Source organism: Piliocolobus tephrosceles, chromosome 7 (assembly GCF_002776525.5).
Source record: "Piliocolobus tephrosceles isolate RC106 chromosome 7, ASM277652v3, whole genome shotgun sequence".
Classification (NCBI taxonomy): Eukaryota; Metazoa; Chordata; class Mammalia; order Primates; family Cercopithecidae; genus Piliocolobus; species Piliocolobus tephrosceles.
In genome coordinates this window covers 103,338,907-103,362,419 of record NC_045440.1, presented here as the reverse complement: position 1 = coordinate 103,362,419, position 23,513 = coordinate 103,338,907, and the positions used below count along the sequence as shown (strand labels likewise).

The following is a 23,513-nucleotide window of genomic DNA, read 5'->3' as shown; positions in this document are numbered from 1 at the left end:
TAATTACATTTACTAGAATGCCTTTTTAAAAAAATTTTGATTCTGTCCTCTGGTCGAGAGGCATTTATATGTGTTCTCTTATTCATATATTGAAATAAATCTACTGTTTGCTAATAAGCTGTGTTTACATTACTGTGGTTTTAATCCACAGGAATGCTAGGTTGATTATTAAATATCACCATGTGAGTGTGAAGCAAATTTCAAGTGTAAGTTAATAGTGATCAGTGATGCATTGGTAGAGTTTTATTTTATAAATTTTATTTCTCTGGAATAGTTAATTTTCTCATATTATTATTTTAGTGGTTTGAAACTGGAAGTTGAAAGACTTGTTTTCTCTTCTTTTTTTCTTATGCTCTCAGGTCCAGCTTTTCTATGAACTAACTGATACCATGAATAAGGTCTGGAATAAGATTCAGAAGAGAGGCAATCTCAACCTATCTACAACCTCTCCAGAGACCATGGCAGGGCCTGTTCCTACTTCTCCAGTTAGAAGCAGTATAGGCACAGCTCCTCCAGATACCAGCACATGCAGCCCATCTGCTGACATTGGGACTACTACTGAGGTAAGTGTTTTGGAAAATCCTGTTACAAAATGAAGATTAATATATAACACAGATTTCCAGATCATGGTTTAAAATGAAGATAACCTCACTACTGTGAAAACTGATAGATTCTGAAGGTTCAAGAGGAGTTGTGGCAGCAGTGACTATATATTCCTTTTAGGTACAAGAATTTTTTTAAAAATCACTTTCAGCAGCTCTGGGGTAGTTTAGAATAGTGCCGGCTCTGTGAAGTGGTGAAAACTGAGACACAGTAAAGGTATGTTTCCTCAGAAGTATGGAAATGTAGAAACTGAGTGAAAAAGAGACTCATGCTTCCCCTCTCCCTACCTCTGTTCCTCTACACCTTTTTTGAACCAGGTGACTATTATTATCTAGTCACCTGGTTTAGATTAGTGGTTTTCGACCCTATCAGACCCAGTGCCCTCTCCTCTTCCTCCCAATCGTAAAAGCTTTTCTTTTTCTTTTTAACATCCTAACCTAGCATGCCAGTACCTCTTTTGTATAAGAAATATTTTATAATGCCTCCTTTACCATCCTGAAATGAAAATAAAAAATATAACCAGAAATGAAAATGAAAAATAATGTAACTTACATATACAGATAATTTCAAAAATATGTAATATCTTAAATAAACTGTAAAGTATAAATAAAAGGAAAGTAATTAATATATAGTAATATGTACTTCAATATGTAAATGCCTGGGCATGACTATATTAGAAGACAAAATGGAATAGTCACGTGCAATTACTGTGAATATGATGGCTGTAAATAGACTCGTACAGGTCTATATTTAACACTACAAGTGGTATTGCTGTTGGTGACATGATTTTCTAAACTAGCGACAAACTCTTGGTAAAGTTTCAAACAAAACATAGTTCAATCTTCCATTATAGTAGTTGAATTTTGGAACTTCTAATGTATATTAAAATCATGCAAAAATGAAGAAAAATATGTTTAGATTTTAAACACTTTATAAACAGGGTTTTCACCTACATGAATATATATGAGACAGGCTTCATTTTTAGGACTGCCCTATTCTACACAGGATCTCTTGAACCCCTAACTCCTAACCCTTAAATGCCAATAATGATACACAAACATTGAGTCAACCAAAAATACCCCCATTCATTTCCAAAACATTGCTTAGAGGACAGAACTTTCTCCAATGAGAACTACTGTTCTATAGTCAATGGAGGTAGAAGTTATGTTTTTTTGTTTCTGCATAAAGACACCATTTCCTCTGGAAATAAAGCTATTGGCAAAATACAGAATGCGATAAGAATCAAGTAAAGGGGATGTTAATTTCTTTCATCTTACAAATCAGTAAAAGCAAACAAACTCCGTTTAAAGGGCAAATTTCAGCTGCTATAAGGCATTTAACACTTTAGAGTACATCTGTTTAACCCCCTGTACAAGCAGCTTTGCTATCTTGCCCATTCCAAATCTTAAGAATCACAGTAACCCAGGTGATAAGATTATTCTTTCTCTTTTTTCTTCCCAAATGAGGAAGAGATAGGAAGTCTAGAAATAAGCCCATATCGAGTTAATGGGACGTATCCTTTCTAGAGTAAAAGCTATGAATTCTTTCTTGAAGATTTCCAATGTTATTAGCATACAAAATCTTTTAGAATTCTTTCAGTAAAAAGGCTATTGAATACAGCAGTTTCCAAACTTATATAACCAAAAGCTCATCTTTCTCAGTTTTGTCTATTAACGCTTTACAAAATACGTTTTGTGAAATCCTTTGGTAGAGTAATCAAAGTTTAAGGTAATCAGTTGCTAGACAAAGATAGTACAAATGAAGCTGGTAAATGCAGTTAAATCTTAGAGACATTTTAGTGGCTGAAAGGAGAATGTTCCATTAAACAGTTGTTTTCTAAGTACTGTGTTTACAGGAATGTCTAGAGAAACATGACATCCATTTTGTAGTGCTCACTCTTTTGGAAATGTGTTTTTTTGAAAGAAGCATTTAAAAGACATTTCAAGTCCAGGAAAGACAGGGCTCACATGAAATGGTGACAGCTTTTGGTCATACATCTAGAGACTGCCATTCGTACAAGGTATAGTTTGAATCATACACTCTAGGATTGTACAGTGTACAAACAATGCAAAAGGACATGGTGACCCTGATGTGAGATGTAATAAAAATAAACATGCCCTACATTTATAGAGGAAGGATTAATAAAATCACTCTAAGAGGTCTGTGGCTCTTTTGTAGAGAAAATAACACTTGGGATGGTTAAAAATGAGTAAGACATGAGTAACAATTTTGTTTTAGTAGATGTATAATAATACATACTAGAAGAATAGTATCTTCACCAGCCAAAGTGAAGAAGTTAAGGGGAAAATTTTGCTAAATTGCTTATAAAAAAGTAAATTCTGATTTTAATAATACCCTTATATGACTGAAATTAATTTCAAATTAGAAAGTTGAGGATTTTTTCTGATTGGGTTATAAAGACAAGTTATGAAAATGCTCGTAATAGATTTGTTAGTTTTGTACTATCTGTAGATTTAATCTGATCTGTATCAGATTTGAAAGATCTGAAAATGATAAAATTTTAATGCAAAAGATTCAGAAATTAATATTCAAAAAAGACCATGTAAAGCAGCTCATAGAAATGGAGTTCTGGGGGAAGGTGGATGGGAAAGTGGCACATGTTTTCAAAATGCACCCTCTTCTCTTATTTATATAGTGTGATCCAGAGAAGAGGTGGTTACTACTAGTCCAATATCAATTTGAAATCCACTTGGGAAGATTGTTTGCTGAGAAGTACCTTAAAATAATTTAGCTGATTTGTTTTTCATAAAGGGCAGGAAGATTTTTATGAAGATGGTTATTCACTATTATGAAGATGGTTATTCACTATTCGCTACTGAATGAAAACAATGACTATATTTTCTTACGTTATCATTTATTGGCTAATTTTGAAAGAGGTCAATTTAAACCCAGATGCACACATAGTTAATCTTAATCTACCTATAAATATTTTTTGAGAGCAAGAATAGAAATTAAACATGAAATATTCAATAGACAGATACCTCCTAATAGGTTGCAAGGTAAAGTTAGATCAATGCCTTAAAATTGATCATCATATCATAACCATTTGGGTGACAGAGTAAGACTCTGCCCTGTCTCAAAAAAAAAAAAAAAAAAACAGAGATAATGCTTGTAAAGTACTTAGTTTAGTGAGTAGTCCAAAAGGGAAAGCTAATACAAATCTCCTTCATTAGATTTTTGCATTAGGCCGTGAGTATAGGCAAATTTATATATACACAGTACCATTTAAACATGTTCAGTTTAGTGGGTCTTCATTTTATGTTTCCAGCTCTTGTAAAGTCATGAACAACACTAGGATTTACTCACAACAGAGCAGGCAAGTTGTCAGTTAGCGATATGCTTCGTGTAACTCGTTAACAGGTTTTTGAAACCCTATTAGGGTTAGCTAATTTTGTCATTTCAATTTAACTTTTAATTTTCTCCTTAGCCCTGGGCAGAAGAAGATTCTGCCACACTAATCAAATGCTGTACCATAGTAGCCCTATGCTGTTATTTGTTATATCATTTTGTTATAATGAGGGAGGAAGGAGCTATAATTATAAAATTATTTCAGTGTAACCGTGTTATTTAAATTCACTAATACCGTATTAATACGGCAATAAAAATATTAAGAACGTATTTATGAAAGAGGAATTACAACTCAGAGCTTGCTAACCAGTGCGCTGAAACACCATGAGATGTGTCACAGCTATGCTGAGACATGGATTACCTTGGCCTTTAGAGTCTTTGGGTGGGTCCAGGGCGAATGAAGCTTTCAATGCCATGGAGATTTTTCTGCTTACCACAGATACAAATAACATTTCCTACATATGCAATTATATGAAGAAGGTTGGGAAGTACTGCTTTAACTATCCACAACACATATATTCTATATTTAAATCCGTATACAGATAGTTGTATTGTTGACATGATAGTGTGGCTAATAGAAAATATTCTTATAATCAAAAGATTATCAGGACAATGGTTACCAGGAGGAGAGAAGGACTTCTAGAGCTTTCCAGGAATGCTATGTTCAAAGAAGCATAAAGTCTTTTGAATAGATTAAAACAAACAAAAAATGTATATATATAGTCTCCCCTTCATATTGTTCATTCTTTTATTTCTTAACATTTAAAAATAATTCCTTTATAGTCTTTTTAGATTTTCTTAACTCCATTTATTGGAGATGCCAAGTTTTTGTTAGTTGTATCTGCTGACTGTCCCTTTTTCTGGTTCATTTTCTCATATGGTTTGTAATATCTTATTGTGAACTCATCTTCAACAGTTTAATTTTTCTGTGTGATTCCTATGTGCCCTTTGTTGTAGAATTGTCCCTACAGAGCATTTTGACATTTGCTTTTGCCAGGGTGCTAGAGATTTCAGGGAACCCTCAGCAGTTTTTAGGTTCTTTATCAACAAGGGTTTATCTTATCATATAAGTAGCACACATGACATCCCACACAAGCAAATAATAGCATTTAGTTTCTCATGATTTATTTTTTATTTTATTTATTTATTTTTTTGAGACAGAGTTTCACTCTTGTTGTCCAGGCTGGAGTGCAGTGGTGTAATCTCGGCTCAGTGGAACCTCTGCCTTCCGGTTTCAAGCGATTCTCCTGCCTCAGCCTCCTGAGTAGCTGGGATTACAGGCGCCTGCCACCACGCCTGGCTGATTTTTGTATTTTTACTAGAGATAGGGTTTCATCATGCTGGCCAGGCTGGTCTGGAACTCCAGACCTCAGGTGTTCGGCCTCCCAAAGTGCTGGGATTACAGGCGTGAGCCATCCTGCTCAGCCATGAATGACTTTATCATGCCCCTACTTTCACCTCTCCTCTGTCCTAGGAATCTGAAAAACATCCATGGCATTTCTTAGCCTGCTGAAGCCTAGTGTCTAGTGTATCTTTTGCTTAAAAAGCAGCTCTATTTCCCTCCAGGCTTTATGCAAAGAACTCCCCAGTTCAGGCTCTAGACCACGTCTGCAGTCCCTGAATGAGTGTTAAAACGCCATTGCTCAACCCCTCCACCCTTATCTGAGTTTGACACTTCTACATACCGCCAAGGACTGTTTCCACTTGTTACCCTGACTTTATGTTGCCTCTTCATTTCTGACACCATAGTATTTGTCTTTATTTCAAGTTTTGCTATTGTATTAGAAAAAGATGGTAGTCTGAAATTGGACAGTTTAAGAGAATTTAGTAAAAGGACAAAGATGTTAACTGGGGAGGGAAATCTCAGTTAACAGGAGATGATTGAGTACCCTGGAGCAGTTGTTGACACCAGTGGGCTTAAAGGGCAGGAAAGAGAGTTTATGAGAACAGGGAATAAATACCCAGACTTCATTCTCCACTTCTGTCTCCACTGTTTCTCATTGACTGAAACCAAGAAAAAAAACAAAAACAAAAACAAAAAAACTCAAAAAACAGAGGACCAGGAAATCCATTCATATTGTTCATATAGATTAACTTCCCAAGCACACAGGGTAGTGAAGCGTAGAGAGTAGATCTAGAGGGCCAAATAAAAGATATGTAGCACTTTTCGGTATTAAATTCACCTGACATTTTATCCAGAATATCTGTGCTGTGGTAGTACAAATGGTAAATGTTCATTTCAGCTTAGTCTCCATATTGCTGGTGTTAAAATTTCTTACTAAGAACTAGTCTTTTTAATCTCACTCTTCTTGTACATATTAACTTCTCAATACTATCAATTAACTTATTTGGTGATTTTTTAAAATTGTGGTAAAAAATGCACATGGTAAAATTTACCATTTTAACCATTTTAAAATGTACAATTTAGTGGCATTAGGCACATTCACAGTGTGTAGCATAACCACTATCTATTTCTAGAACTTTTTCATCATCCTAGACAGAATCTCTATCCCCATCGAACAACTCCATCTTCTCCTCTCCCTCCATCCCTGGTAACCTCTATTCTACTTTCTGTCTCTATAGATTTGCCTATTCTAGGTACTTCATATAAGAGGAATCGTATGGTATTTGTACTTTTGTATCTGGCTTATTCTACTTTGTGTAATATATTTAAGGTTCATTCCTTTCTTTGTGTGTATCAGAATTCCATTCCTTTTTATGGCTGAGTAATATTTCATTGTATGCATGTAACACATTAAATTTATCTGTTTCTTTGTTGCGGGAAATCTGGGTTGTTTCTACGTTTTTGGCTGTTGTGGATAATGCTGCTTTGAATGTTGGTGCACAGGAGTTGATTAATTTTTAATGAAATAGTTTTCCCTTGAAGAAATTGTATGCATGTTATATGACTTGCACCTGGAAAAGCATTTTAAAACTCATAGAGTACCAGAAATTGTATTTAATTTTTTAACTGTTGAATATGTTGATAACTGATGTATTTGGTTTAAAATGTAGAGGGAGGAGAAAGAAAGTAAATCTAAATGTTTTTAAACATGTTTTATTCGGTACTTATTTTCTGATTTAGAAGAGCACATTTCTGCCATCTTTTTTTTTTTTTTTTTTAAGGATATTTTTTAAGTTTTATGGTAGCATAAAGAGATATAAAGTGTATGAGAATACCAGTAGAGATATAGATGTTCTTTCTGGTATCTATGAAGAATTTCGGAATTTAATTAAGACAGAATGAAGGGAGTCATATTTTTAAGAGGTAACTAACATAATTTTTATGATCTGTCCATAGAGATCTAGCAATTTCTACTTCCTTTAATTGCAGTGCCTGGTGTGTCATAAGCAATTTTTGCAAGTACAGTCATTTTTTCTTTTGTTCTCCCATTTCAGTGTTGTAGCATGAAATGATTTTCAGTGATGAGCAACCTAATTTAAGTGAACATCCATTTTTAATACTACCACGTAAGGAAATAGAGCTATGATCATGATTAACAACTATGTTCTATGCAAGGATAACCCCACACATAGGCAGCTCCATCATAACTCACTACTTTGTCTGGAAGTATGTCTTTTATACAATGAATTTAAAGTTCTTCAATTTTCTTAAAAGATACGGTTGACATTATTTATAATATAGAAGTGGTGAGGGTGTGATAATACAGAAAATTAGTAATAATTATTCAACAGAAGTTCCTAGCCATAATATCACTTCTGAAAAATAATGCATGCTAGTATTTTTTGAGAATCTGTAATGGCTTGACACTTAGCTAAGTAGTTAACTGCTTTCATAATATTGTTTTGTGTAAGTCTATTTTAGTCTGCGCAGAATGCTATAACAAAATGCCATACACTAGGTAACTTATTTTTTTTTTAACATTCTAGATATCTTATTAAAACATAACAAACTAAAAAAAAAAAGTTACCTAGTGTATGGCATTCTGCCATCTTAATATCGTTTGCTTAGTACTAGCCTGAATGGTCTAGAATTATAGTGGCACTTAATATTATCCCTTACTGTGTGAAAGCATATTTCAAAATTTTGGCAGAAAATATGGGTCCCAGAGGGGAAAAAAGGGAAAAATTGAGTAGTATGTTTAGTTTCTATAGTAACCCTTCAAACAAAAAAAGAATGTTAGTAATTGATTTTCTCTAAGGTGTATGTTTTTTTTTTCCTCCTGGGGAAAACTAGCTAAACTGTCTGCTCCTTTCCTACTCTTTGTTGTTATGAACTCTCTTTTCTCCTTTTCTCAGCCCTAAGAATTGGCTTCCTCTGACTTTGATGTAGTAGTTTTGTGGAACTTGACAAGTGAGCAAAGATCTTTGTCTTAATTCTGTCAACTTATACTTGTATTTTCGTAAAAGATTGTCAGACAGATCCTTTAGACCAGCATTTTAATTTTATATATAGAAAATTGAAACACAGTGAATTAAAATTAGCATTACTATGTAGGGACTGGGCTGACTCATATTAGCTTGATTCTAAGTTAGTGGAACCTCTGGAAGAGTCTTTGTAAATTTGTTTAAGTTCTTTGTAGCTTCTGGATATTAGCCCTTTGTCAGATGGATAGATTGCAAAAATTTTCTCCCATTCTGTAGGTTGACTGTTCACTCTGATGATAGTTTCTTTTGCTGTGTAGAAGATCATTAGTTTAATTAGATCCCATTTGTCTATTTTGGCTTTTGTTGCCATTGCTTTTGGTGTTTTAGTCATGAAGTCTTTGCCCATGCCTATGTCTTGAATGGTATTGCCTAGGTTTTCCTCTAGGATTTTTATGGTTTTAGGTCTTACATTTAAGTCTTTAATCCATCTTGAGTTAACTTCTATATAAGGTGTAAGGAAGGGATCCAGTTTCAGCTTTCTATACATATGGCTAGCCAGTTTTCCCAACACCATTTGTTAAATAGGGAATCCTTTCCCCATTGCTTGTTTTTGTCAAGTTTGTCAAAGATCAGATTGTTGTAGATGTGTAATGTTATTTCTGAGACCTCTATTCTGTTCCATTGGTCTATATCTCTGTTTTGATACCAGTACCATGCTGTTTTGGTTGCTGTAGACTTGTAGTATAGTTTGAAGTCAGGTAGCGTGATGCCACCTCCTTTTTTTTTTTTTTTTTTTTTTTTTTCTTTTTTCTACTTATGATTGTCTTGGCTCTGTGGGGTCTTTTTTGGTTCCATATGAACTTTAAAGTAGTTTTTTCCAATTCTGTGAAGAAAGTCATTGGTAGCTTGATGGGGGTGGCATTGAATCTATAAATTACTTTGGGCAGTATGGCCATTTTCACAATATTGATTCTTCCTATCCATGAATATGGAACATTTTTCCATTTGTTTGTGTCTTCTTTTATTTTGTTGAGCAGTGGTTTGTAGTTCTCCTTGAAGAGGTCCTTCACATCCCTTGTAAGTTGGATTCCTAGGTATTTTATTCTCTTTGAAGCAATTGTGAATGGGAGTTCACTCATGATTTGGCTTTCTGTCTGTTATTGGTGTATAAGAATAATGATGATATTTGCACATTGATTTTGTGTCCTGAGACTTTGCTGAAGTTGCTTATCAGCTTAGGGAGATTTTGGGCTGAGATGATGGGGTTTTCTAAATATACAATCATGTCATCTGCAAACAGGGACACTTTGACTTCCTCTTTTCCTAATTGAATACGCTTTATATTTTTTCTCTTGCCTGATTGCCCTAGCCAGAACTTCCAACACTATATTGAATAGGAGTGTTGAGAGAGGACATCCTTGTCTTGTGCTGGTTTTAAAAGGGAATGCTTCCAGTTTTTGACTATTCGATATGATATTGGCTGTGGTTTCCTCATAAATAGCTCTTATTTTGAGTTAGCTTCCATCAATACCTAGTTTATTGAGTGTTTTTAGCATGAAACACTGTTGCATTTTGTCAAAGGCCTTTTCTGCATCTATTGAGATAATCGTGGTTTTTGTCATTGGTTCTGTTTATGAGATGGAATACGTTTATTGATTTGCATATGTTGAACCAGCCTTGCATTCAGGGATGAAGCCCACTTAATCATGGTGGATAAGCTTTTGATGTGCTGCTGGATTCGGTTTGCCAGTATTTTACTGAGGATTTTCGCATCCATGTTCATCAGGGATATTGGTCTAAAATTCTCTCTTTTTGTTGTGTCTCTCACAGGCTTTGGTATCAGGATGATGTTGGCCTCATAAAATGAGTTAGGGAGGATTCCCTCTTTCTCTGTTGATTGGAATAGTTTCAGAAGGAATGGTACCAGCTCCTCTTTGTACCTCTGGTAGAATTCAGCTGTGAATCTCTCTGGCTCTGGACTTTTTTTTTGGTTGGTAGGCTATTAATTATTGCCTCAGTTTCAGAGCCTGTTACTGGTCTACTCAGAGATTCAACTTCATCCTGGTTTAGTCTTGGGAGGGTGTATATGTCCAGGAATTTATCCATTCCTTCTAGATTTTCTAGTTTATTTGCATAGAGTTGTTTATGGTATTCTTTGATGGTAGTTTGTATTTCTCTGGGATCAGTGATGATAGCCTCTTTATCATTTTTTATTGTATCTATTTGATTCTTCTCTCTTCTTTATTATTCTTGCTAGCAGTCTACCTGTTTTGTTGATCTTTTCAAAAAACCAGCTCCTGGATTCATTGATTTTTTTGAAGGGTTTTTTGTGTCTCTGTCTCCTTCAGTTCTGCTCTGATCTTAGTTATTTCATGTCTTCTGCTAGATTTTGATTGTGTTTGCTCTTGCTTCTCTAGTTGTTTTAATTTTGTTGTTAGGGTGTCAATTTTAGATCATTGCTGCTTTCTCTTGTGGGCATTTAGTGCTATAAATTTCCCTCTACCCACTGCTTTAAATGTGTCCCAGAGATTCTGGTATGTTGTGTCTTTGTTCTCTTTGGTTTCAAAGAACATCTTTATTTCTGCCTTCATTTCGTTATGTAAAGTAGTCATTCAGGAACAGGTTGTTCAGTTTCCATGGAGTTGTACTGTTTTTGGGAAGTTTCTTAGTCCTGAGTTCTAATTTGATTGCACTGTGGTCTGAGAGACAGTTTGTTGTGATTTCTGTTCTTACATTTGCTAAGGTGTGTTTTACTCCCAATTATGTGGTCAATTTTGGAATAAGTTTGTTGTGGTGCTGAGAAGAATGTATATTCTGTTGATTTGGGGTGGAGAGTTCTGTAGATGTCTATTAGGTTTGCTTGGTGAAGAGCTGAGTTCAAGTCCTGGATCTCCTTGTTAACCTTCTGTCTCATTGATCTGTCTAATATTGACAGTAGGGGTTTAAGTCTCCTATTATTATTGTGTGGGAGTCTAAGTCTCTTTGTAGGTCTCTAGGATTTGCTTTATGAATCTGGGTGCTCCTTTATTGGGTGTATATATATTTAGGATAGTTAGCTCTTCTTGTTGAATTGATCCCTTTACCATTATCTAATGGCCTTGTTTGTCTGTTTTGATCTTTGTTCATTTGAAATCTGTTTTATCAGAGACTAGGATTGCAACCCCTGTTTTTTTTTTTTTTTTTTGCTTTCCATTTGCTTGGTAGATCTTCCTGCATCTCTTTATTTTGAGCCTGTGTGTGTCTCTGCATGTGAGATGGGTCTCCTGAATACAGCACGCTGATAGGTCTTGCCTCTTTATCCAGTTGCTAGTCTGTGTCTTTTAATTGGAGCATTTAGCCCATTTACGTTTAATGTTCGTATTGTTGTGTGTGAATTTGATCCTGTCATTATGATGTTGCCTGATTATTTTGCCTGTGAATTGATGCAGTTTCTTCATAGCATCGATGCTTTTTGCAATTTGGCATGTTTTTGCAGTGGCTGGTACTGGTTGTTCCTTTCCATGTTTAGTGCTTCCTTCAGGAGCTCTTGTAAGGTAGGGCTGGTGGTGGCAAAATCTGTCAGCGTTTGCTTGTTTGTAAAGGATTTTATTTTTGCTTCACTTATGAAGCTTATTTTGGCTGTATATAAAATTCTGGGTTGTAAATTGTTTTCTTTAAGAATGTTGAATATTGGCTCCCACTGTCTTCTGGCTTGTAGGGTTTCTGCAGAGGGATCCACTGTTAGTCTGATGGGCTTCCCTTTGTGGGTAACCCGACCTTTCTCTCTGACTGCCCTTAACATTTTTTCATTCATTTCAAACTTGGTGAATCTGATAGTTAGGTGTCTTGGGGTTGCTATTCTCTAGGAGTATCTTTGTGGTGGTCTCTGTATTTCCTGAATTTGAATGTTGGCCTGCTTGGCTATGTTGGGGAAGTCCTCCTGGATAATATGCTGAAGAGTTTTTTCTAACTCAGTTCCATTTTCCCTGTCACTTTCAGGTTCACCACTCAAATGCAGATTTGGTCTTTTCACATAGTCCTATATTTCTTGGAGGCTTTGTTTGTTTCTTTTCACTCTTTTTTTTTCTTTTATCTTGTCTTCTCACTTCATTTCATTAATTTGATCTTCAGTCACTGATATCCTTTCTTCCACTTGATTGAATTGACTATTGAAGCTTGTGCATGTGTCATGTAGTTCTTGTGCCATGGTTTTCAGCTCCATCAAGTCATTTAAGGTCTTGTCTACACTGTCTATTGCAGTTAGCCATTCGTCTAACCTTTTTTCAAGGTTTTTAGCTTCCTTGCGACGGGTTCTAACATGCTCCTTTTGCTCAGAGAAGTTTGTTATTACCAGCCTTCTGAAACCTACTTCTGTCAAGTCGTCAAAGTCATTCTCCATCCAGTTTTGTTCCATTGCTGGCAGGGAGCTGCAATCCTTGGAGGAGAAGAGGTGCTCTGGTTTTTGGAATTTTCAGCTTTTCTGCTCTGGTTTCTCCCCATCTTTGCAGTTTTATCTACCTTTGGTCTTTGATGTTGGTGACCTACACATAGGGTTTTGGTGTGGATGTCCTTTTTGTTGATGTTAATGCTATTCCTTTCTGTTTGTTAGTTTTCCTTCTAACAGTCAGGCTCCTCAGCTGCAGATCTGTTGGAGTTTACTGGAGTTCCACTCCAGACCCTGTTTGCCTGGGTATCAACAACACATATTGCAGAACAGCAAATATTGCTGCCTAATTCTTCCTCTGGAAGCTTCATCCCAGAGGGGCACCTGCCTCTATGAGGTGTCAGTTGGCCCCTACTGGGAGGTGTCTGTCAGTCAGGCTACATGGGCATCAGGGACCCACTTAAAGAGGCAGTCTGTCCCTTCTCATAGCTTGAATGACATGCTGAGAGAACCACTGCTCTCTTTAAAGCTGTCAGATAGGGACGTTTAAGCCTGCAGAAGTTGTCTACTGTATTTTATTCAGGTGTGCCCTGCCCACAGATGTGGAGTCTAGAGAGGCAGTAGGCCTTGCTGAGTTGCAGTGGGCTCTGCCCAGTTCGAGCTTCCCAGCCACTTTGTTTACTTTCTGAAGCCTCAGCAGTGGCGGACACCCCTCTCCCCACCAGGGTCCTGCCTTGCAGGTGGATCTCGGACTGCTACGCAGCAGTGAGCAAGGCTCCCTGGGAGTAGGACCTGCGGAGCCAGGCACGGGGTGAAATCCCCTGGTCTGCCAATTGCTAAGACTGTGGGAGAAGCATAGTATTTAAGCGAGCGTGTACCCTTCCTCCAGGTACAGTCTGCCATTGCTTCCTTTGGCTAGGAAAGGGAAATCTCCCAACCCCTTGTGCTTCCCAGGTGAGAAGACGCCCCACCCTGCTTTGGCTCACCCTCCGTGGGCTGCACCCACTCTCCAACCAGTCCCAATGAGAAGAACCAGGTACCTCAGTTGGAAATGCAGAAATCACCCGTCTTCTGTGTCAATCTCACTAGGAGCTGTAAAATAGAGCTGTTCCTATTTGGTCGTCTTGGAAGTGACTTCAACATTATTATATACTTAATTTATCTATCTCCTTTATTCTGTTAATGTGACTAATTATATCAATTGATTTTCAAATGTTCAACTGACCATGCAGTTCTATAAAAATCCCAACTTGGCTGTGATATATTTTTCTTTTTATATATTGCTAGATTGAGGTTGCTAATTGTTTAGGATTTTGGTATCTATAGTCATGAGTGATACTGACCATTTTTACCATTTTAAGTATATAATTCTGTTGAATTCTATATTTTTTCTTATAGCCTTGTCATCTTTTGATATTAGATTAGAAGATTGTACTATCTTCATAAATGAGTGAGCAAGTGTTTCCTCTTGTCGTACTCTCTAGAAAACTGTTTTCATGTGAAAATTCTAATCACTATATATTTCCATGTTGAAAAAAGTAATCTTAATTGAAAACGTACTTGGCTATAACACAAATCTGATCTAAATTTACAAGTCTTAATTTAGATGTCATTTAGAAAATTATTTGAAGAGACAGAGAATGGGTTGGGTGTGGTGGCTTACACATGTGATCTGAGCACTTTGGGAGGCCGAGGCAGGCAGATCTGCTGAGATCAGGAGTTTGAGATCAGCCTGGCCAACATGGTGACACCCCATCTCTACTCCAAATACAAAACTTAGCTGGGTGGCGCATGCCTGTAATCCCGACTCGGGAGGCCGCGACAGGAGAATTGCTTGAACCTGGGAGACGGAGGTTGCAGTGAGCCGAGATGGTGCCACTGCACTGCAGCCTGGGTGACAGAGCAAGACTCTGTCTCAAAAAATAAAGAATAAAAATAAAAGAAAGGAAAAGAAAAAGAGAGAGAGAGAATGAAATGGTAAGGACCATATGGACAAAGGACCCTAATTTAATAATTTTAAAGAGAACATAGAGAAGTATCTTGATCCTTTTTCCATCTCCAACACTAATACAGCCTTGTTCCTCAAAATTAAATTTTATACTATGTTTTGATAAAATAATACTTAACGATAAGATAAATATTTCTATCCCACTACAGTGGCCTAATTTATGTCAGGTAAAACTAATGAACATATAGATGCTAAACACATATTATGTTTTTTTGTTACTGTACGATCGTGATTTTATATTACTATTAACTTTTTTGGCTTAAGTTTTTTGTTGTTGTAAAATATACACAACATAAAATGTACTATTTTTACCATTTTAAGTATACAATTCTGTGGTGTTAAATACATTCACATTGTTGTACAACCTTCACAACAGTCTCCAGTATTTTTTCATCTTCCCCAACTGAAACTCTGAATCCATTAAACAATAACTCACCACCTTAATATTTAAATCTTCCAATGTATGACCACTGATTGTCTTTCCATTTACTTGTGTTATCTTAATTTCTTTTAAAAATATTTCATAGTCTTCATTATGTCTTTTACTTCCTCAGTTATGTTTATTTTTAAGCATTTTATTATTTTAGATGCTATTGTAAATGGAATTATTCTGTTCATTTTCTTTCTTTATTGTTTGTTTTTAATGCATAGAAACACAACTGATTTGTGTATGTTGGTGTTGTATCCCACAGCTTTGCGGAATTCATTGATTAGTTCTAAAATTTTTCTTGGAATCTTCAGTTTTATACATATACAATCATGTCATGTGCTAAAAGACATAATTTTACTTTTTCCTTTCCAATTTGGTTGCCTTTTATTTCATTTTGTTTCCTAATTTCTCTGGTGAGGACTTTAGTAGTTTTTGAATAAATTTTCCAATTTATTTTGAAAATATGAGGCAATATTTTAAAGTTGACTATAATTATCTCTTTTTATAATTTTCTTTATTGTCAAGGGAAACCTCTGACATTCTTTTGGCTGTAATTAAAATCTGTACAAATAGCCAAAGACATAATGACAAACTGGCCCTGTATTGCTTTTACTTTTTCCATCTTAGTTGTACTTTTAATACTGTATTTTTTTCTATCTGAAATATTTGTTAAGTCAAACACTATAGATTACAAGTAAAATGATTCAGACTGGGAGACTTCCACTGACTCAGAAGTAAAGATGTCAAATAGTGATTATATTGTTTCAGTGCCATACTGGATATGAGATATAAACTTTCCATCACCACTCATAACTCATTATCTTTTTATTAAAGGATAACCCCAATTTATTTTAAGCATGGTTCAAAGTAGGTTCTAAACATACTCGTCTTCAGAGTGTTGAATAATTTTGGAATACTAGCTCACATTATGATTAAATCACATTTATTGTGGTACATAGCATAGAGATGCATATGTTCATTAAGTCACCACACATGTTTATGTAAATATGTAAAACTATATATACAATATGAGTTTGTGTTTTCAGTTTGTTTTTTGTCCTTAATCATTTTAAACATGATTATTTTCTTTTGTTTTTTATCAGATCTGGTATCTGAACTTCTTTAGAGTTGAATCTGACCACTTGTTGTTTTCTTAAATCTTACCCCTGCTAGATTGTTTTCTTAGGCACTGTGTAATTTAGTGTTGGGTGTTTTTCATCAATGAAACTTCTTCTATGAAGCCCTTACATGTTGGTTGAGGGCCTGTCCCCCACAAAGACATTTTATGTGTTTGCTTCTCTAAGGGACTTCACTACCACTAACCTGGGACCCCTATACTGTTAATCTTACAGCTAGAAGTTTTTTGAAACATTTAGGCAGTATGAAATCAAGCCCTTAGACCTACATGCGCTTTAGAGTTGTTTTTAAAAATTACCCGGGGTAACTTTGTTCCCCTGCTTAGCCTGAGACAGATATAGCTTTTTTACTGAGTTTATTCTGTTATTTTTTGAATTTCTTAAATTTTATTCTCAGCTTATTAATATTCAGTCTTCTCTTTAAAATCTAAGTTATTAAGACATAATCCTTTATCCTTTGAGGAATTTATCATATTAGTAATGGGGTATGGATGTGTATATAAACATAATTCCAAGGTGGGCCGGGAAATTTAGCCCGTAGTTGGATTACCGTTACTCAGAGACAACTTTGTATTATAGAAGGGAGAGCAAAATTTGGGAATACAGCCATCTGTTTCTGCCACACTCACTGTTGCATCGGTTCTAAAGATAAATAAAACTTTATATTTTATGAGAACATACTGAACTGTACTTCAGTTAGATGAAGTTGTCAAATTTTTGTTCAGGTAAGTGGTCTAGAAAGTGGAACATTATATATTTAGATTATTCTACAGCTTTGAAATTATTTCCTATACTACTGCTGTGATTAAGGAAGTAGTATAGGAAATAATTATACTCATTAAAATTTTTATGCTATTTTGTTTACAGAACAGCACAACAATAAAAACTGCCATTAAAAGCACTAACATTTTGATGATTCCTCCTCATGACAAGTAAACAAAGCAAACACATACATACGTACACAAGTACACACACACATCTTCCCTTACAGGATACTTTCATAACCTATATGTCTTTGGGAGACTGTTATAACTACATAAAATCATATTTTGGATCTCTGGGTTTTCAGTAGTTTCAGTAAATGTGATTTTAAAGGATTATATTGTGTTGACAAAATTAAATTCCTCTGAGTTGTGATTTTAGGCAAATTATTTAGTGTTTTTTTCATTTTAACTTTTTCTGTATATATAAAATGTTTTTGGTAATGTCTTCCTTAATCACAGCAGTAGTATAGGAAATAATTTCAAAGCTGCAGAATAATCTAAAATGCTGAGTGAATACTAGAATATTTATTTACAACTCTACCTAAATAAAAATTGATATATTAACTACTCAATGTTTGGAAGCTCAGGGTCATGGCAAAGTGTGACAATGTGACAAGCATTGTTTATTGATTCAATAATTAAAATTGCGTTATTATAAGCCTAGTTTAAAAATGTTAAGCATGAAGTGGTTCCTTTTTTAATGTCCAGTAACTGTTTAACATACATTGATAATTGAAAAGTGAATACTAGACTAAGAGGTTGTTTGGCATCAACTTCAGAGTTGTTGACAGAGTTTGCTGTAGTAGCAAAACTCTTGTCAGTTTTTCAGTTATTCAAGTGCAATTAACCTATGCAGTAATCTACCTCAAATTATTATTCAAACAACCATTTAGATAGTATATTAAGTTTGAATTTACTCAATTGCTATTTTAAAAATTTCTTGTAATTGTTTTAAAACTCCTGAAAATACTTACGTCATTTCATATTTTTCTTTGAATGGTTTTATCCTTAACATTTAGAGAGAAACTTTTATTCAAAATGTAGAAATCATAACATTTAGACTATCATCTTATTTGAATAGCTGTGGAAAAAATTAAGATATCGAAACAGGTTAGGAAAATGAAGGTTATTGTTTAGCCATCACATACCATTCAACAAAATATTTTGTGTATAAAGCCTTTCCTATTTCAAAATATTCATATCAAAAATTTATTTAAATTATTGGCTACTCGAGTTTTAAAAACTCAGATAGTTTTATTATGTAATTATAAGCTAATAATCTGAGATTACCTTACACTTCTTGCGTTATTTATGTTAATTATGTACCTGCGGAACACTTTGAAATTGCAGGTTTGATTTTTTAAATTCCAATTTGCACTCAAAAACAATCATTAAAATTTTTCAACATTTTACTATTAAAACATTGTTTTTCTTGCTTAGTTGGGTCAAAACTATTGAATATAGAGAACTTACTGTAAATGAATCTAGTTTAAGAAAACACATTCTAACAATTGTTTGTATTAAATGGAAGTATTTGTTTATATGATCCTTAGATGATTTATACCTTATGATTACGTACTTCTTTTCATGCTGACATGTTGATAGGCAGCACTGTACTTTTGTGCACATATAGCTCCAGCTTCCTGTGTTTCAGTCTGAGTCATGGTAAAGTGGGAAATATGAGTTTGAAGATTAAGTACTGAGCTTAAAACACTTAATTTTTTTCCCGCTCTTGCATTGAAATAGTGGGAGCACAGGTAGTTGAGACCACAGCAGGCCACTTGTTACTGTTGACTTAAGTACAACCAGTGGTCGAAGTGTTTAGCCCTTTGGGAAGTTTTGTGATTGAACAAGAATGCAGGAGTTATTTTGATGAGAGAAAGTAGCGATGGGGCCAAAACTATGGTCATCCTTAAGCTCTGAAGCAGGCCAAGGATGAAGGGCTATAAAGTGTTTGCTCTTCCAAATGAACAAAGATAAATTCACCTAGGAAAATAAACTTAGTATTTGGTCAATTTGCAACAAAATGGTAAAAGAATTGAACTGTTTATTTTAGAACTTGGCCTAAAGACGTATGGGAAAATAGTTCAACATCTCCATTTCTGTCCTGATTTTCACAACAGATTTGGAAACAGAGCAGAAAACTAATGCACAAACATGTTTAACAATACCAAACAAAATGTTGTAAATCCAAAATGAAAATTGAAACTGCGTGAGGAAGTAGAGCAAAGCTTTTACTGAGGAGTGCTTACTAAATTTGCAGCCAGTTTTCTTAGCATTCTTAGCAAGTATACCAAGTAGTGTTAAAAATTGAAGTCTTGTTGATTTGAGAGGCTATTTTCTCTCAGTTCTCCATTCTTGGAATATGATGTTCTTCTGTCTATTGGAGGGAGGATTTAATTTAAGCATACTTCTACTCTAAAAACCTATCCATCAAGAAAGGCTATATTATCTTGCCTTTTATTTAATGAGCGTCCTTATCTGGAATTAGTTTGTGCTTTTTATTAGATGTTGTGTTACATTAGACAGCTAACCAAAAACCTGATTTTTTTATAGCTTCTCAAGTTGTAGGAATTTCTATTGTAGCAGATTTAGAACTACTTATTTTGTAAAAGCATTTATGTGAAAACCCCACAAACAGTGAGCTATTTGCTTTGTTTGATGTATTTGGGACAAAGAGTAACTATACTGTCTTCAGGTTTAACTCTATAATTCTCTCTAATAGTAAATCCCAGAACACTGTTACTTTGCTATGCTTGCTGCCTAAGTGTTCTTGCAATAAACACTTGCCTGTCATTCTGTGAAAATCTTCCCCATTTGGCCTCCTTCTGAGGTTGCGGGGAAATTGAATTTTCTTCTGACTGAAAGATGTTATAAAACAATGAAGTTAAAGTAAAAGCCTCATGTAGGAGCTGAATATACCTTTGTCTAGATGGCATTTCTGTGATAATGAGAGCCGGGGCTTTGGTTTGTTTTGTACCGGATTTTAATTATCATTCCTGCTTTTAAGTGTTTAGAGATTAGTAGCTTCTGCTCTGACAACCTGTCTATAGAAAATGGAATACTGATCATATTATATTGCCTTTGTTTAAATTTTAAGGGGTGTTTTGTTTTGACAGTTAACTACTGGTCATGACTTGTTAGCATAGGAAATTAACATTTTTGTTTGAGACATTCAAAGCAACAATAAACTATTGGAGGTTGAGGATATACAGCAAAAGAAAACGTGTCTGAAGTTAGAAAGATGAGAAAATGAGAAAGGCAATAGAGGGACCAAATTCTGTAAGAATGTGAGTGAACAATTTCTTAAGCATCAGTTCAACTTGATAATGATAATTATACCTATAATTTATGAAATACTTTCTATGTGTATATACTTCATTCACATTCATATTGCTATTTAATCTTAACTGTAAGAGATAAATATCATTATAACAACCATTTTACAGAGGAGTAAACAGACTCTGAAAAGTTAAACTACTTGCCTAAAATCACATGACTGGCATCTGAATTCCTTAACCCAGTACACCATACTGCCTGACAGACTAAGCTTAACTAAGTATCTATAACTGATATGTAAATACATATACATCTTTTAAACAAATAAGAATGTTGTATTGTATTTGATCAGTTTTCAGAGTATATGGGTTTAAGCTTGCAAGTTTTGTTTGCAAGTTTTAAATGGACAGCAAAGTTTGGGATTTTAGGAACCCCATACTTACAGCTAATCCTGAAAGAACTCAACATGTCAATGATTGCAGCATCTCTTCCACATTTGAGACTGCAGCTATTCAACTCCAGTTCAACTTTAAATAAAAGGTTTTATTTTATTCTGGCCTACTAAAAGCTGCTTAAAAGTCCAAAAACAAACCAACAAGCCTTTGACAGCAAGTTCGTTAGCACTGAATTTAGGACCTTATACATATTCAGAGTTCAGTATGTGTTTGTTGAATCAGATAAGCTTGTGCTCTATTCCGCTAAGAAACGTTTAACCATATAACATTTTAAAAATTATATTGTCTGGCCGGGCACGGTGGCTCAAGCCTGTAATCCCAGCACTTTGGGAGGCCGAGACGGGTGGATCACGAGGTCAGGAGATCGAGACCATCTTGGCTAACCCGTTGAAACCCCGTCTCTACTAAAAAATATAAAAAACGGGGGCGGAGCAAGATGGCCGAATAGAAACAGCTTCAGTCTCCATCTCCCAGCGCGAGCGACACAGAAGACCGGTGATTTCTGCATTTTCAACTGAGGTACTGGGGTCATCTCACTCGGGAGTGCCGGACAATCGGTGCTGGTCAGCTGCTGCAGCCTGACCAGCAAGAGCTGAAGCAGGGCGAGGCATCGCCTCACCTGGGAAGCACGAGGGGGAAGGGAGTCCCTTTTCCTAGCCAGGGGAACTGAGACACACAACACCTGGAAAATCGGGTAACTCCCACCCCAATACTGCGCTGTAACACCGGCACACCGGATATTATATCCCACACCAGGCCGGGAGGGTCCCACGCCCACGGAGCCTCCCTCCTTGCTAACACAGCAGTGTGCGGCAATCTAACCGCAAGGCAGCAGCCAGGCTGGGGGAGGGGGGCCCGCCATCGCTGTGGCTTAAGTAGGTAAATAAAGCCCTGGGAAGCTCGAACTGGGTGGAGCTCACAGCAGCTCAAGGAAACCTGCCTGTCTCTGTAGACTCCGCCTCTGGGGACAGGGCTCAGCTAAAGCAGCAGAGGCCTGTCCAGACGCAAACGACTCTGACAGCTTTGAAGAGAGCAGTGGATCTCCCAACAGGGAGGTTGAGATCTGAGAAGGGGCAGTCTGCCTGCTCAAGTGGGTCCCTAACCCCTGAGTAGCCTAACTGGGAGACATCCCCCACTAGGGGCAGTCTGACACCCCACACCTCACAGGGTGGAGTACACCCCTGAGAGGAAGCTTCCAAAGCAAGAATCAGACAGGTGCACTCGCTGTTCAGCAATATTCTATCTTCTGCAACCTCTGCTGCTGATACCCAGGCAAACAGGGTCTGGAGTGGACCTCAAGCAATCTCCAACAGACCTATAGCTGAGGGTCCTGACTGTCAGAAGGAAAACTATCAAACAGGAAGGACACCTATATCAAAACCCCATCAGTACGTCACCATCATCAAAGACCAGAGACAGATAAAACCACAAAGATGGGGAAAAAGCAGGGCAGAAAAGCTGGAAATTCAAAAAATAAGAGCGCATCTCCTCCTGCAAAGGAGCACAGCCCATCGCCAGCAATGGATCAAAGCTGGTCAGAGAATGATTTTGATGAGATGAGAGAAGAAGGCTTCAGTCCATCAAACCTCTCAGAGCTAAAGGAGGAATTACGTACCCAGCGCAAAGAAACTAAAAATCTTGAAAGAAGAGTGGAAGAATTGACAGCTAGACTAATTAATGCAGAGAAGGTCATAAACGAAATGACAGAGATGAAAACCATGACACGAGAAATACGTGACAAATGCACAAGCTTCAGTAACCGACTCGATCAACTGGAAGAAAGAGTATCAGCGATGGAGGATCAAATGAATGAAATGAAGCGAGAAGAGAAACCAAAAGAAAAAAGAAGAAAAAGAAATGAACAAAGCCTGCAAGAAGTATGGGATTATGTCAAAAGACCAAATCTACGTCTGATTGGGGTGCCTGAAAGTGAGGGGGAAAATGGAACCAAATTGGAAAACACTCTACAGGATATCATCCAGGAGAACTTCCCCAACCTAGCAGGGCAGGCCAACATTCAAATTCAGGAAATACAGAGAACGCCACAAAGATACTCCTCCAGAAGAGCAACTCCAAGACACATAATTGCCAGATTCACCAAAGTTGAAATGAAGGAAAAAATCTTAAGGGCAGCCAGAGAGAAAGGTCGGGTTACCCACAAAGGGAAGCCCATCAGACTGACAGTAGATCCCTCGGCAGAAACTCTACAAGCCAGAAGAGAGTGGGGGCCAATATTCAACGTTCTTAAAGAAAAGAATTTTAAACCCAGAATTTCATATCCAGCCAAACTAAGTTTCATAAGTGAAGGAGAAATAAAATTCTTTACAGATAAGCAAATGCTTAGAGATTTTGTCACCACCAGGCCTGCCTTACAAGAGACCCTGAAGGAAGCCCTAAACATGGAAAGGAACAACCGGTACCAGCCATTGCAAAAACATGCCAAAATGTAAAGACCATCGAGGCTAGGAAGAAACTGCATCAACTAATGAGCAAAATAACCAGTTAATATCATAATGGCAGGATCAAGTTCACGCATAACAATATTAACCTTAAATGTAAATGGACTAAATGCTCCAATTAAAAGACACAGACTGGCAAACTGGATAAAGAGTCAAGACCCATCAGTCTGCTGTCTTCAGGAGACCCATCTCACATGCAGAGACATACATAGGCTCAAAATAAAGGGATGGAGGAAGATCTACCAAGCAAATGGAGAACAAAAAAAAGCAGGGGTTGCAATCCTAGTCTCTGATAAAGCAGACTTTAAACCATCAAAG

At 36.3% G+C, this 23,513-nt stretch overlaps 1 protein-coding gene across 1 annotated transcript in view; it reads left to right on the top strand.

Annotated features, from left to right (window-relative positions):
- Nucleotides 1-23,513, top strand: part of LOC113224949 (vacuolar protein sorting-associated protein 13B-like) — a 753,925-nt gene that overhangs the window by 343,899 nt on the left and 386,513 nt on the right. Inside the window, exon 14 of the mRNA XM_026454950.2 lies at nt 360-563. Coding sequence (XP_026310735.2) covers nt 360-563 — 204 coding nt within the window. The remainder of the gene's footprint in view (nt 1-359; nt 564-23,513) is intronic.